Source organism: Anoplophora glabripennis, unplaced genomic scaffold (genome assembly GCF_000390285.2).
Source record: "Anoplophora glabripennis isolate ALB-LARVAE unplaced genomic scaffold, Agla_2.0 scaffold893, whole genome shotgun sequence".
In the NCBI taxonomy this organism is placed as follows: domain Eukaryota; kingdom Metazoa; phylum Arthropoda; class Insecta; order Coleoptera; family Cerambycidae; genus Anoplophora; species Anoplophora glabripennis.
Window position 1 is genome coordinate 42672 of NW_019417053.1, and position 15208 is coordinate 57879.

The 15208-nt window shown below is 36.2% G+C and overlaps 1 protein-coding gene across 1 annotated transcript; it reads right to left on the minus strand.

Annotated features, from left to right (window-relative positions):
• Positions 1–234: 234 nt before the first annotated feature.
• Positions 235–2403, minus strand: LOC108914172. Its single transcript, XM_018719906.1, has 3 exons — positions 2269–2403; positions 1306–1576; positions 235–1250 (listed from the first exon to the last, which is right to left on the minus strand). Exons 1-3 carry the CDS (start codon positions 2278–2280, stop codon positions 235–237), a joined length of 1299 nt encoding a protein of 432 aa, XP_018575422.1. The 5' UTR covers positions 2281–2403.
• Between the last annotated feature and the right edge of the window lie 12805 nt (positions 2404–15208).

Consider the following 15208-nt stretch of genomic DNA (forward strand, 5'->3'; position numbering starts at 1 on the left):
TAGCTAGTTTAGTTATGAAGTTGATAAAAATTTTTTTATGGACAACACGGTCACGGTTTCGAACGTGGAAGTCGAGAAATCGCCCTGCACCTCCCCCGCAGCGCGCGATTCACCTTTTTAGACAGTCAGTACAGATACGAAGATTTCACATCCGATATGTGATATTGCACCTGCTTATTTTATTACTAGTCTGCTTTGTGCTTTTTGACGAGTGGCAGTCGGTAGCTTGTCGATTCACAGCCGATCTTCTTCTTCCTCCTCTTCTTCCGCCTCCTCCACGATACCTTCGTTCTCCTCCTTGTAGCCGGGATGCTCGGAGATGGCATAGTAGTTTCCGTTATAAATAACTCCCAGCTCACGTAGAACGTCTCCTCTGATCGTTGCTTTGATGGTCCAGTTGTAGCAGTCGTCGCTTTCGCTCTCTCGGTCTAGCCGCTCCACGTCCAAAATCTTGGAGCTGAGTCTCTCCAAGATGATGCCTATATCTTTGATGCTTAAATGACGCTTCTGATCTACGCTTAATTGATCGATCAGCAGCAGGAACTTCTCAGAGGTGACGGCCTCGTCCTCCATCACGGTATTCTCCGTTTCGCTTTCGGAGCTTTCGTGTTCGGACTGCCCGCCTCGGCCGCCACCTTCAATATCTAAAAAACGTACATGTCTGGATGAGGGAGGTTGAGGAGAAGTTTGCTGCGTGTCTTGGATGGGCGACGTCGCCACACTCTTGTGCACGGCAATCTTCCTACCCTCTTCGTGCAGAGCGCAGCAGTGGAAGTCGCACTCGATGGCTCCGTTGCTCTGCGGGCTGCCCGCACGCGGCATGTGGGCATGATGGGCGCATTCGGGTGTATGAATGTGAATGGTAGCACTCTCCAAGGAACTGCTGCCCTGCTTGGACAGTCGGTGAACAGGTTTCACGTCGTCATGATTTATCACAGTGATCTGGGGGCTGGAGTATCGCGGTTGGGGCTGAGCTGGAGCAGGAACGTACACGTCGTTAATTATCGTTTCCTTCTTGCCCCCGGGTCCGGTCTGAATCACGAGAGACGGTCGTTTGCTGGGCGAAAACTTGCCCGGGGCGGGTGATGGCGTTTCGGATGAAGCCCTGGAAGGACCCGAACGCTGGTCCCAGTGCAAGACGACGGTAACACGTCCCTTGTTATCCATAATTTTCCATGAGGGTGTCTCATCGTGCAGCTCCAGCGCATGAATTGTCTCGCATACGATTTTCGGAATGGCAGAGATTGCTACTAAAAGAAAATAATATAAGAGATATGAATTAGCGGTGAGGACGGGAGTACCTACCTGCTCGAATGACGTCCACACCCGCCGGTAACCATCTCTCTCCTGGTCTGAGCAGCAGAAGAATGGTATTGGCAGGTAGTGTACGAAAGTACTCGGCGTCTTCGACTTGGGTGCCGTCGCTTTCGAGGACGAGCCGCACCGGCTCCCCGACGGATACGCCAAGTTTATCCCTGCCGCGTTGCACCAGCTCCTCGAGACTCCCCACCACCAACCCCTTGCGCACGCTACGCCGCCCGTCCCATAACTTGAAGGGTCTCTTTCCGCGGGATTCCTGTAACACACCCATTATGTCTTAGTCTCAAATATTATCGCCACCGCCTACTCACAAGTCTACACCCGACCGCATCTCGCGGTGACCTGACCTACTCCACACCTACCACCCTGTCTGATGCCTGCACCTAGTTGCCGCTGTAGCCGCTTGACGCGCACCGCGCGCCACGCTGTGTGTAAACACTACCGATCGAGACTTACCGACTAGTAGTCATTTTGACTGTGCCGGTGCTTAAACCCCCGGTCCACAGTTAATCACATATAAGTCTCTCTGTCAATCACAAGTCATAAATATACGATTATTTCTATCATAATTATTAACTTCCCACTCATTATCAACCTATTATTTAATTAGTTTCCGTCTATACGAGCAATTTAATAAAATAATTTTTTGGTTTCTGAATATAACAGTGTTTGTAATAAATTTGTAACGACTTGTTTACATCTAGGGGTGCTTAATACCGCGCTATCAATTTAAATTAAGGTTATGATTTCAGGCCATTTTTCGACATAGATGGCGAGCAGTGCTGTCGGTAATTGATTGTCAATGTAGGTTGAAATCGGCACTGACAGAACAGACAGGGCAGCTTAACCGGAGTACGACAACACATTAACACAAAAGCTCAACACAGATGTAGCGACATAAAAAAAGTACCACCGTTCCATGCAAATTAGAAACGAATTTCCGTATACCTCTCTTGCCATCACGGCATTTCTTATAGGCGGCTGTCGTCCCGCCGCTGGCTCACACCTCCTTCCGTGGCACAAACACAACCACTAGACCACTGCACCGCATATCCCTTGGCCGGCCCGCCGCTTTTTCTCCATTCTGAGCCAAATTACTATCGGACTATCTGTGACCCTTACAAGCAGCAACCCTGCGAACTGCCCCGACAAACGCGCCCCCTAACGCCCGATCGATTACGTTGAAGGCGGCGGCCGTCGCGGCGCACCTTCAAGCGCGTTGTGGGTCGTTCTTCAGATCGAGCGCCTGCGTCCACCGCCACGTATCGCCACACGAAACTTTTAATATTTTGGAACATGTGGGTGTTCTTCACTTAACCGAAAGTTATGCTCTGTTGCGGAATCTATTTTTTTTTAAACTTTTATCTGTAAATATGGAACAGGTCTCATAATTTACAAATATAAATACTGATAAAAACATTTTTAAATGTTCAATAAGAACAAATTATAATAATTTTTATATTATATATCCATCAGTGTCGCGATATCCTCTTTATTTTTGTAGGTATTGCGTTTCCTTTAGTTATCCACCTATTATTATTAGAGCGTAACTGAAATACTTGGATAAAATTTTATGACGGATTTTATGCTAAAAATTAACAAAAAAAATATAAACATTTGCCCCAAAATACTTCATTTTCTAAATTAAAAACAATTAATTAAAAAAGTTAAGAGATTTCGTTCAAATTTCAGCTTTTCAGGTATGCAATTTTAACCTTTGATTATCCACAAACATGTCACATCTACATACATGAATTATTTCACTAGTGGACTTGGTAATTTTTGCTCGTAATTTTTTTTTCACAGACTGACTATTATGATGGAACATGTGTTCTTATTTCATTTCACTGGAATGTACCATTTTCCAAAATGTTATACCTACAATTTATAATCACATATTGATAAAAGTGTCATGACATCAAGTTATTTTTGAAATATGGATATTAATGATTCAAGTAGTAACATTATGATTGAAGTAAAATATTTACATCGCACCCTTTCATTATTTTGATCACTTTATCACTTTGTATTGTGAACACGAAACGTTTGCGTTCGCAAATTTCTAGAAACGTTGGTTACCTGTAAAACTTATCTACTTTATACTTTTACCTTATTTTATTGTATTATTATTTTTATATTTTTAACTTATTAGACATTTAAAAAATATATTTTTAAAGATATAAATAATGTTGTGACTTCTTCAGATCATATTACTTCGATGTTAATACAATATTACGCCCGATAAAATTATAAGAAATTCATAGTTAATAGAATAAACTCTAATTTGCCATATTGTTCTTAAATCAAAAACAATTTAATCAATATGACTATTCACTTACTTACTCATTTATGATTGCTTTTCCAATGTCCTTATACAGGGTGTTCTGAAATAAGAGCGTTCGTTGAAAAAGATGATAGAGGGTACAAAAATGAGCATTATTAAGCAACAGATTACGTCTTAAATTGAAAAAAAATCATATGAAGGTTTCCCTGATACCAGCTGTACCTTCGATATAGAAGATATCGATGTTGCTGCGCGTCGCAGTGCGCTGATGGATGGCGGTTTTGGCGGTTTAAATTTTGTGTAAAAAATGCTTAAATTTATTAAAATAGCGTTTAAAAGTAACACAAAAATTAAACGAATAAACAAATTATTTACCAATAGACGATATGCTCCACAAAAAATTGTTTAAAGTTGTTTCCATGTGTGTAAAGGGACGTCTTCCAACAAATCCGGTAAGGCGTTTGTTAAAAACTCTGTACCACCATTTAAACTTGCGGATAGCACGGACAATCGGACCGAGTAATCTGTCACCAAAAACATCACATCTCACATTCAGTGAAAACCGTAGCTGGAATTGAAATCTTTGTACAACGTAAGGATTTGCCGTCTCTAGTAAAACAACATTCATCCATGAAAAGCACCTTTTGCTTGTAAAATCCGGATCTTGTGCTATTTGATGTCGAAACCACTGAGAAAATTCCACATGGGGCTGAAAATAATTATTATTTAATGCCTGAACCCCATGATAGGGGTGTAATAATTGTTCCTGTAGTACACACCACACGGTACTATTAAAAACACAAACTTCTCGGCAATGTACTGCGCCTCGAATCTTCCTCAACGAGATTTAGGTGTGATGTTTTCTTCATTGTCGAAAACATGTTGCGGCCTTTCTTGTCCACGACTTTCATATGTCAGGTAGACATTCCCGGTATCCGTTAACCTTCGAACTGCCTTTTGCACTGTTCTACTGTTAAGTTGTCGTCTGTTACGGTAAAACGAACCGCATAGAAACGACAAGTCTCATTTAAATTGTACTGACATTCTCCGTACATTAACACCATATCTGTTAGTTCTTGATCAGAAAACATTTTATACGCCGGCTAAGTAATACTGCAACATACAAGTAAAGAACACAAGACATACCGACCTACCATAAGATTTGCTTGATTGTGGAAGTCACGTGGAATATCAGCCAATTAGAGAAGCGCTTCACGCATGTAGCGAGTCCGAAGTATTCTGGCCGTGCACATGCACAAGATGCACAGGGTTGATTAGTTGATTAATAAAAGTTGCTCAGTTTCGTGCCCTCTTCACCCATTTAAAGGAACACACTTATTTCAGAAACACCCTGTATACATATATTAATTTAAATACAAATCATTCTATAAAAAATTAAATTTATGTAGATACTGCCAAAATTGCGCTTTTTTCCTCTCGTCAGCACATAATTCTCTGTTATAAATTTTAATTTTTATAGAGAATAGAGCACCACAATTCACTCTTCTATTTCTTTTTTTATAGGATGTATATAAGTAAATGGGCCATATTTTAAGTGTAGTCGTGAAAATGAAAATAAAAAAAAAATAGGTCAAATTATCTTACAATTAGTAGGTACAATTTTGTTTTCTTACCTATTACATTAGTTAAAGGGAAGTTGTGAGTGTTTCCAAATATGAATATTTTTTACGCAAAACATAGGGATCGTTAAGAACATTAAACAGTTTTGTATTTTGTGACATGTCTTTTGTTGGTCGCAATTTCGTTTTCTCGAAATTACAGATGGTTTTTGAAACATTACTTCATTTTCCTTAAAAAATGTAAATTATTGTATATGTTGCTATTATGCATCATTCTAGAGAAAAATACCCATAATTCCATTAAACTTTAATTTTTGTTACTAAATTTGCTATCTATTTTTTTAAGTTTTAGACTAACCTACTTCAATTAAAAGGTCAGTGTCTACTGAAATCTCAGAAAATGGCCACATTATTCTAATTTACCTTTCTCACATTTCAACGGTAATAATCTTACAAGATAAATAATGCGTCAGTCAAATTTTGTGTGGCTCTTGTTATTTACATCTTGACCTAATGAAATCAGAAGATATCATGTGTTATTATTATATATTGCCATCTTTCTTTAATTATCTTGTTATTTTTTATGTATTTAACTTATACATATAAATATGTATATACGAGGGTGGTCTGAAAAGTTTCTGACCTCAACATGAAGATGGCAGCACTCGTAAATAAAAGCTAGTGAATTTCGTTGTCCATCTGTTGACAGTTACTCACCAAAGTTTCAGCCATTTTGGACGCGCAGTTGTTATGTAACAGTCGTTTGAGTGAGTTGATGTGAGTGTTTTTATGAAAATGGACAGAATCGAGTATCGAGCTGTCATTAAATATTTGTTTTTGAAAGCAATACGCCTACGCAAATCAAAGATGAGTTGGATTCTGTGTATGGGGACTCTGCACCATCATTTACCATAGTGAAATTTTGGGCAGCTGAATTTAAACATGGCCGTAAGAGCTTGGGAGACGATAAACGTTCAGGACGTCCAAAAACTGCAACTACCGACGAAAACATCCCAAAAGTTCACCAAATGGTGCTAGACGACCGCCGAATTAAAGTGAGAGAGATAGCAGAGGTTATGAACATGTCAAAAGAACGTGTTTGTCACATATTAAATCAACATTTAAACACAAGAAAGCTGTCCGCGCGTTGGGTGCCGCGTTTGCTCACGTTAGACAAAAACATGTTCGAATGAACATTTCCAACGCTCTGTTGGCGCAGTTTAGGCGCAATAAATCCGAGTTTTGGCGCCGATTAATTACTGTAGATGAAACTTGGATACACCATTATACGCCCGAAACAAAAGTACAGTCCAAACAGTGGACTGCAAAGGGGGAACCGGCTCCAAAATAAGCAAAAACTGTTTTTTCGGTTGGGAAAGTGATGGCGACTGTTTTTTGGAATAGTCATGGAGTTATTTTAATCGATTATCTTCAAAAAGGAAAAACCATTACAGGAGCATACTACGCATCATTACTTGACAAGCTGAAGGCAGAACTTGAGGAAAAACGGTCACATTTGCATAAATAGAAAATCCTGTTTCATCAAGACAACTCACCGTCTCACACCTCAGCGGTTGCCATGGCGAAAATCCATGAATTACGGTTTAAACTGCTTGACCATCCGCCTTACTCACCAGATCTAGCCCCAAGCGACTTCTTTTTGTTCCCTCATCTAAAAATTGCGCTCGGAGGACAGAGATTTTCGTCAAATGAAGAGGCAATCACCTTCGTGAACAATTATTTTGCAGAGAAAAACGCCGAGTACTATTTGGACGGGTTACAAAGATGGAAGCATCGCTGGGAGAAGTGTATAGAGTTACAAGGAGACTATGATGAAAAATAAAACAAAAAATCTGAAAAAATGTCTTGTATCTTTGTTTGATCGGAAACTTTTCAGACCACCCTCGTACATTTGGTTTTAATAAATAAATTAAACCAAATCGAAAATAGGGGACTCCAAATAATTTAATCTTTTGGTGGCAAGTGGCAAAAAACTTCTGCTAGTTTTCTATAGGAAATTATAACCAATCAGTGATGCATTATCCATTGTGCAATGTAGACATTTATGTGAGATCCCCGCCAGTAAAAAAAAAGTCAGTAGAAAAAGATTTACTTGTAATCCCTTTGGAGGGCATTTTCCGAGATACGTAAAGAAGATCAACTTCAAAAATATTTGTAATTTTGTTTGTCATAATTTACTGTGAAAACCATTTTTTTGTCGCGGCTAGGTTTAAAAAAGAACAGGAGATCTAAAGTGAAAAAAATTCTGATCGTGCCAGAACTTGACTTTATCTAGTTGGCCCGCCACTCCATTTAAAAATAAACTTTTTATCATTCTGGTTTGCCAGGTGAAAATAATTTATCCACCATGCGTTACTAAGAAAATAGAAATGGCTCGCTAACTGTGTAACTATACAGGGTGTCTTAAGTAAATATCTCGAAAGATATTTTGTCGTTGATTAATGACGTTTGGATAGTGAAACCGTTTAGTGAGATATCGTACTATTTCTCACTCAACGCTTAAACTAAAGTGAGAACCTGGTTTGTCACAAAGGGCAGTGATCTTTGCTCCTTGCAATTTTCCGATTTTCTTCCAAGAGAGAGAGAGAGAGGGCAACTGCCCGCTCTTGTGACAAATGTGACAAAAGGTCACAATTTCATAAATTTAATTGTGAGCGACCTTTAGAAAAATATATTTTTTATTTGGCTTTTGCTAAAATAATTTTGTGTAGCATAAAAAATAAATCGAAAATTCGTGTAGAAAAAACTGTTTCTATAGTCTTCTAGCGTGAGCGTGTCGACACACAATATGATATTTTAAGTGGTCGACACACAATATGATATTTTAAGTGGTACTTTCTTTAAAAAATTTGGTATTTGTTTCAAACTAATATCAAGACATTCAAATAATAGGGGAATAAGGGTGTAATTGCAATAAAGAAGGTACTCGATTCATCTATTGTTCTGATTAAGAGATACTGTTACTAAGATAAGGTTAAACTTAAGAGGTCAATAATATAGTTCCAACAAAAAAGTGTCTTACTATAGCCACAGACAAAATAGCTGGCGATAAGTTATATTGTCTGTGTTATAGCGTTGGATTTGCAGGTAGGTCTGATCGTGGTCTCTTCATCTTATCCGGTTAAATTTTTTTCTTTGGGAATATCTGAAAAGCGTCTACTGCCCAGTACCAGGAAGTAGTTGTATCATATCGCGCACATATCAGCGTTGCCAATTTTCACCATTTTTAAATTAACTGTTAGAGGGGGAAACTACAATGAAAAATAATTTAGTAAAATCAAACCGCTTCACCATATTTCAATATAAAATAGTTACTAATATGGTCGATATGAAATGTTTTTTTAAAATCGTTGAAGTTTTTAAAAAAAATAGACAGCGGCGCATTTATGAGAGTTAAAAAAGGTAGTATTAAAAAAGTATAAAATGCTAAACAAAATACGGTATGTTTTTATTCTTTTTTCTTATCAGTTTCATTTCATCCGTTGAATCGATGCCAGATATCTTAAATTAATCCAAACAAGTAAAATAACAACAAACTTGAAGCGTGAGTAATACGCACAAAATGAGAGTGCGACCAATAGTTTCGCAGTTACGTACTTGATCATTGTTTACACGATTGAAATGTGCCAATTATACGGGAGGATAGGCTAGTAAAAGACAAACTGCCAACGTTAATTTGGTTAAACAAGAGTGTCCAAATATGTCGTCACCGTTTCAATTTATTGCATTTATTTTAGTTGTCAGTTTATCTGTTTACGAGAAGGAGTTTGTAGGACGGTAAGCAATTTCGCTACTTTCTATGTAAATAAGTATTAGTTTGGAATCTAAATAGAATTTGTGTAGCACATTGTTGTGTTTTATTTTAATATAAAATTATATTGCAATTTAAACCATAGTACTACTTAGACAAGTGTTTTTGTGCAATTTAAGTGTATAATCACATAAAGATATTTATTTCAATGTTTAGTGACGCTGCCGTGTTTGTCTTCATTTTTATGTATGATATCAAGGAGAAGATATGTAAATAAATCAAGAAAGAGTCCATATAAAGCTTTTCCAAAAATATTCTGTACTATATATCCGTCCAAAGTCCTTAGATTTAGGAAACATTTAAGTACGCCAGAATTTTATGAAAGAGAATTTGTAATATAAACTTTGCAGAAAAAAACATACTGAGGCTGATACGAATTTTGATTTTTTGACTGTCCTAACTCCGAAACAAATAAAAAAAAATGTCTAGCCTAAAAATGACTCTCAAAAAAAGGCACCAATGTACGCAAAAACCGCAAAATGCCATTGAAAATATGTACACCAACTAAAGACATAAATTAATGATACAAAATATTGCTGGACTATTTATATTTTTGTCTACCAATTGCCCACATAACTGATTAACTTTTTGATTACTTCGGTCTCTAACTTTTTGCCCTCCACTTTTGAAATACTCTGATATATTCGTGAACTTGACTCATAGACCTTATCTTAGGACGGCCAATCGATCTGCTAGTCACTGAGACCTGCCTCATTATGGTCTTTATTGGCTCTAACAATAAGTCTATACGAAATCCATCCAGCGCAATAACTTTAACTAAGCCGTAGGTACTTTTTATTTATAGCTTGAAAGTTTCGCAATGTGCAACCGATTTTAAAATTATACGAGGTTTCCGATTTTTTTAGTCAATGATGAATAACATTAGAGAAAATCATCAGCAGTGGGGACGTGTTTAAAAAAATAGATTTGTTTGGTCAGTGCGTATACCTACAGACAAACATGTTGGAAATTGAAAGAATCGAAATAAGAAAGAGCCTTTAGGTCTAAAGCTTCTTCGTCACTGTTATTTCAAATATAAATTTACCGCCATAGTCTTTTGTGTCTTCAGTTTTTACAGAATTTAGTATTTAAATAAGTACTACCATAATGTCAGAGAAGGATTGCACCGTATTCATCAGTTTACATAAGGCATTTATGAAATTTTTCTGATTTATACTAAGGTTACAGTAAAATACATGAAGAAGTTTTATTCGCATACCTAGCATAAAAGTGATGGAAACTATTTGCAGTAACTTAAATTTGTTCACATTTTTGAAAAATGAGATTTCTGTAGATTACTAGTATAAAAAATATACACTGTCCGTTTGGTGCAAAAACCAAACTATTAGGATGGATTCTATTCTTGCACCACATATCTGTGTGCCATTTGTGTATCTTAAATATTATTTTTGTATAAAATAAGTATATATCTATAATTTTGTACATGCACACATTCTGTATACACATTTTCCACCTGGCGTAAATTTAAAAATAAAAAATAAATAACAATGAATATTTCACTCTAACTTAGATCCAAATGATGCATTTATTTAGTCAAATTATATGACAACAAAGAATAGGTATGTAGAGCAGTTTCAAAATCTCATGAGCTGCGAAATGCGCGAAAGGCGTGGCGTATCCACATAATTCTTCTAATAAGCACGTTGCGAAAACATTGACTCAGAATTAGACCACGTGCCTCATTACAAGTCAACTGGCGAACATTCGTTATATATTTTTTTATTGCTTAAATTAAAATAATAAAGAATAGGGCATTTTATTATGATGTTTGTAATCGGAGCAAAGGCTTGTTTACGCTACGAGAGCTCAAGATAGACTGTGAATAATGGATGTAATGTTTTTAGGACGTAGAATAATTTAGGCGACGGTCGGAATTATGTTTCTGCGCATATGAAGGTCAAAGCTCATAAGATTTTGAAACAACTCTACCTATTAACGTAAAACACTTCTTTTGCCTCTCCTGAACAATTTACGTATTTATTTAATTAATTAATTAATTTATTTATTTGAAAAACTAATTTGACTTTATTATATCCATTTCTAAAATCTGTTTTCGCAGCACTGCGAAACAAAAAGGTAAAATATATTTTTTTCGAAATGTTTTCTCATAGCGCAAATAGAGGCAAAAATTCAAATTGTCTGTAATTATTTAATACCTATTAACTATAAACTTATAAAATCAGTTTTTGTGTTAAATATGTAGCAAGAAATAAATCGAACATACAAAACAAATAAACAGTACCCACTGCCAACCCGTCGACAATGAACGTCGTTACATTTTCTTTAAGACGTTCATTACTAACAAGTTTTTTTCTGTAGGCGATGAAACATTTATTTGTGTTTTAATTATGTTATCATTTTCAATATAAAACTTTAAGGCAAAGGACGACGCTTGGCGTCACGACAACATACAGATAATAACTGCTTTCTTTCGGTTGCCGTTTTCGGATCTAAACGCGTTATGATCCCAAAATCATGTTCGTAGTCGTTTTCTTGTTTCCGGATCTTGTCAAATTATATGATCAGGATCGGTAATCCCCTTTCCCCTATGAATCAAACTTTTTCTGTGATTCGAACTTTTGATCACGATCACATATTTAATATAACCTTAAAATTGTAGTGGTTTCTTTTTTCTGTAAGAAGGCAGTTACTATTTTTATTTTAATTATGTACAGAAAAATAGGTATACCTAAACGATATTTAAAATCAAATCAAATGTCAACAGTAAACAAAATCCTGTTCTCTTCGAAATTGGATTCATGGATCTAGTTCGTGTTTGTCTGATCCTGATTCAGTAATCATGATTCAAAGCTGAGAGCGAAAGAAAACGGCTAATAGTTGCTTTCTTTCGGTTGCCGCTTTCGGATCTAAACGCGTTATGATCCCAAAATTATGTTCGTAGTTGTTTTCTTGTTTCTGGAACATATCAGATTTTATATGAGAGGATCGGTAATCCCCTTTCCCCTATGAATCAAATTTTTTTTGTGATACGAACTTTTGATCACGATCACATATTTAATATAACCTTAAAATTCTTTTTTCCTCGAAGGGAGTTACTATTTTTATTTTAATTGTACACAGAAGAATAGGGTATACCAAAACGATATGAAAATCAAATCGAATGTCGACAGTAAATAAAATCCCGTTCTCTTCGAAATTGGATTCATGGATCTAGTTCGTGTTTGTCTGATCCGGATTCAGTGATCATGATTCAAAGCTGTGAGCAAAAGAAAACGACTATTATATACAAGGCGGCAGGAAAGATCATTTTATTTGTTTAGAGGTTTACAGACGGCAAATAAAATTCAAAAAAATCATTTGTTATTTTATTAGAACTCTTATATACTTAATTTTTAATTACGATAGATATTTGACGGGGGTTAAGATTATGGTAGGTCTTACTGGGTGATTAGCTTATGAGTAAACATTATACGATATGGATATTTACAAATATATACAGGGTGTTTGCAAATAAGTGCGAAATATTTTAGGGGTGGTTGCCGAAGTTATTTTGTCATAATAAGTTCATATAAACGTAGGTCGAAATATGCTTCGTTTCCGAGATACAGTGTTTAAATTTTAATTTTTAATTTTTTTTATTAATTATTTCAAAGAGTTTTAAAGATATTGACTCAAAAATTGATGGTTGTATTTTATTTAGAAATATTGACAGCAACCTACTAGATAATGTATCAATATACAGAGATGGCCAGAAGTACGGAATAAAATTAATATCTTTTGAATGAGTTAATTTTTTTAAAACGCCGAAACACGTTAACTGATTTTGATTTTTTCCCATCTTTCGGTTATATAATAATTAATTTTTCTTCAACCCCCTAACCCCCAGCTACCCCTACTTTTTTTTCAAATGGAAACATAAGGCATGAGGGGGCTCGTTGAAAAGCTTATAGAAAACCGAATCCAGCCATACCAAATAAACAAGTTTTATTTTTTCAATAGCAAGGTTTTTAGGGTTGTATAAAACACCTACTTAACAAGTGAAATAAAATTTAATTATCTTCAGTGTTATCCTCCATGAATTTGCACAGAATAAAATAAAGAATTTGAAACTGTACCTATCACTGCTAACGCAAAAAAGATATATTTTTTATGTTGCGTTTTTTTGGCACCACTTACTTGCCAGGCTTTCTGGTTAATTTTTCGCTTTAGTTGTAAATTGGAGTTCGAAACGTTACTATTGTGTCAAAATCAAGTTATTTACTGAATTGCAATGGTATTGTCGGAAAGGCAACGCATCGAAATCTTGATATTGCTTGGATGTGGAGACAAAATAAGAAGTCAGGCTGAAGTGCGCGATTTATTTAATGCGAAATATCCCGAAAACCAAATCTCGCAAGGGACAGTTAGTAAAATATTTCACAAATTTGAGGAACACGGTACAGTACAGACTTTGCCCAAAACTGGACGGGCACGTGCTTTGAATGAAGAAAAGAAATTAGACATTGCATTAGAACTTGTTGAAAATCCTCATACTTCAACTGTTTCATTGGCCCGCAATCACGATGCTTCTCGAACTGCAATTCGAATGTTTCTGAAACAAGAGAAATACCACCCCTATAAGGTATGTCTTGTCCAAGAGCTTTTGGAAGACGATTATGATAGGCGATTACAATTTTGTGAGGAAATGATGAGACGGTGTGACGACAATAATGGTTTTCAACGAGACGTACTTTTTTCGGATGAAGCTACGTTTTATTTAAATGGAGTGGTTAACAGGCACAACTATCGCTTTTGGTCCCAGGAAAATCCACACTGGACATGCGAATCGCATACGCAGCATCCACAAAAAGTTAATGTATGGGCAGGTATCATCAACAACAGAATCTTGGGCCCATTCTTTTTTGAAGAAAATCTTACTGCCGCACGCTACCTGGATTTCCTAACATTTGACCTGATACCTGCTCTAGCTGTGATTTTCCCTCATGAAATTGATCCAGATATACCGAATGAAAGAATTTGGTTCCAACAAGATGGCGCTCCCCCACATTTTGGTATTGATGTTCGAAGATACTTAGATGAAATGTTTCCAAATCGCTGGATTGGTAGACGGGGTACAGTTGAATGGCCGCCAAGATCCCCCGACTTAACACCCCTGGATTATTTTCTTTGGGGATATTTGAAAGAAAGAGTCTACCAGGACAGACCGGATAATATTGAGAATTTAAAGAACAAGATTAGGGCGGAGATGCATAATTTACCAGCTGAAGTCATTCAGAATGCTGTGGACAGCTTTTACTATCGTCTTGGAGAATGCCAAATAGTGAATGGAGGACATTTTCAGCATTTGCGACATTGAGTTTATTTTTGTAAATTATCTAGTTGTTTCAATTTCTAAATGAAAAAAAACTTGTTATTGAAAAAATAAAACTTGTTTATTTGGTATGGCTGGATTCGGTTTTCTATAAGCTTTTCAACGAGCCCCCTCATGCCTTATGTTTCCATTTGAAAAAAAAAGTAGGGGTAGCTGGGGGTTAGGGGGTTGAAAAAAAAAATTATTATATAACCGAAAGATGGGAAAAAATCAAAATCAGTTAACGTGTTTCGGCGTTTTAAAAAAGAATAACTCATTCAAAAGATATGAATTTTATTCCGTACTTCTGGCCATCCCTGTAGAAATTAAAAATATACAACTTGCAATAAAATACGATTTATTTTTTTCCTCAAAAACGGTGCATCCTACGAAAAAAATTGAAGAGAGCAATTTCATTCAGAATTGATGGCGGATTTCTATAAAAATATCCAAACGGGAAAAAGTCAGTAGCGTATCATTTTCTTTTATTAAAAAAGTTATGGCAATCCTGCACGGACGCCACTGGTGCAAGTAGTAATATTCGGATCACATCAAAAAATGTACATTTATCCCTCCAAAGCGATTTTCAAATTTCGAGTCAATATCTTTAAAACTCTCTTGAAATAATTAATAAAAATAAATCAAAAATTAAAATTTAAACACTCTGTATCTCGGAAACGAAGCATATTTCGACCTACGTTTATATGAACTTTTTTCACAAAATAACTTCGGCAACCACCCACTTAAAATATTTCGCACTTATTTACAAACACCCTGTATAAGTAAGTACACAATATTTTTGTTCTTAGAGCAGTGCCGAATTTAGGCATAGGCAGACTAGGCACTGCCTATAGGCCCCC

What these genes read in the sequence shown, in the direction of transcription:
- LOC108914172 (XM_018719906.1), bottom strand. An exon ending in TGTGGACGTCATTCGAGCAG is followed by an intron (nt 1,251 to 1,305) that starts GTAGGTACTCCC and finishes ATTTTCTTTTAG; the next exon opens with TAGCAATCTCTGCCATTCCG.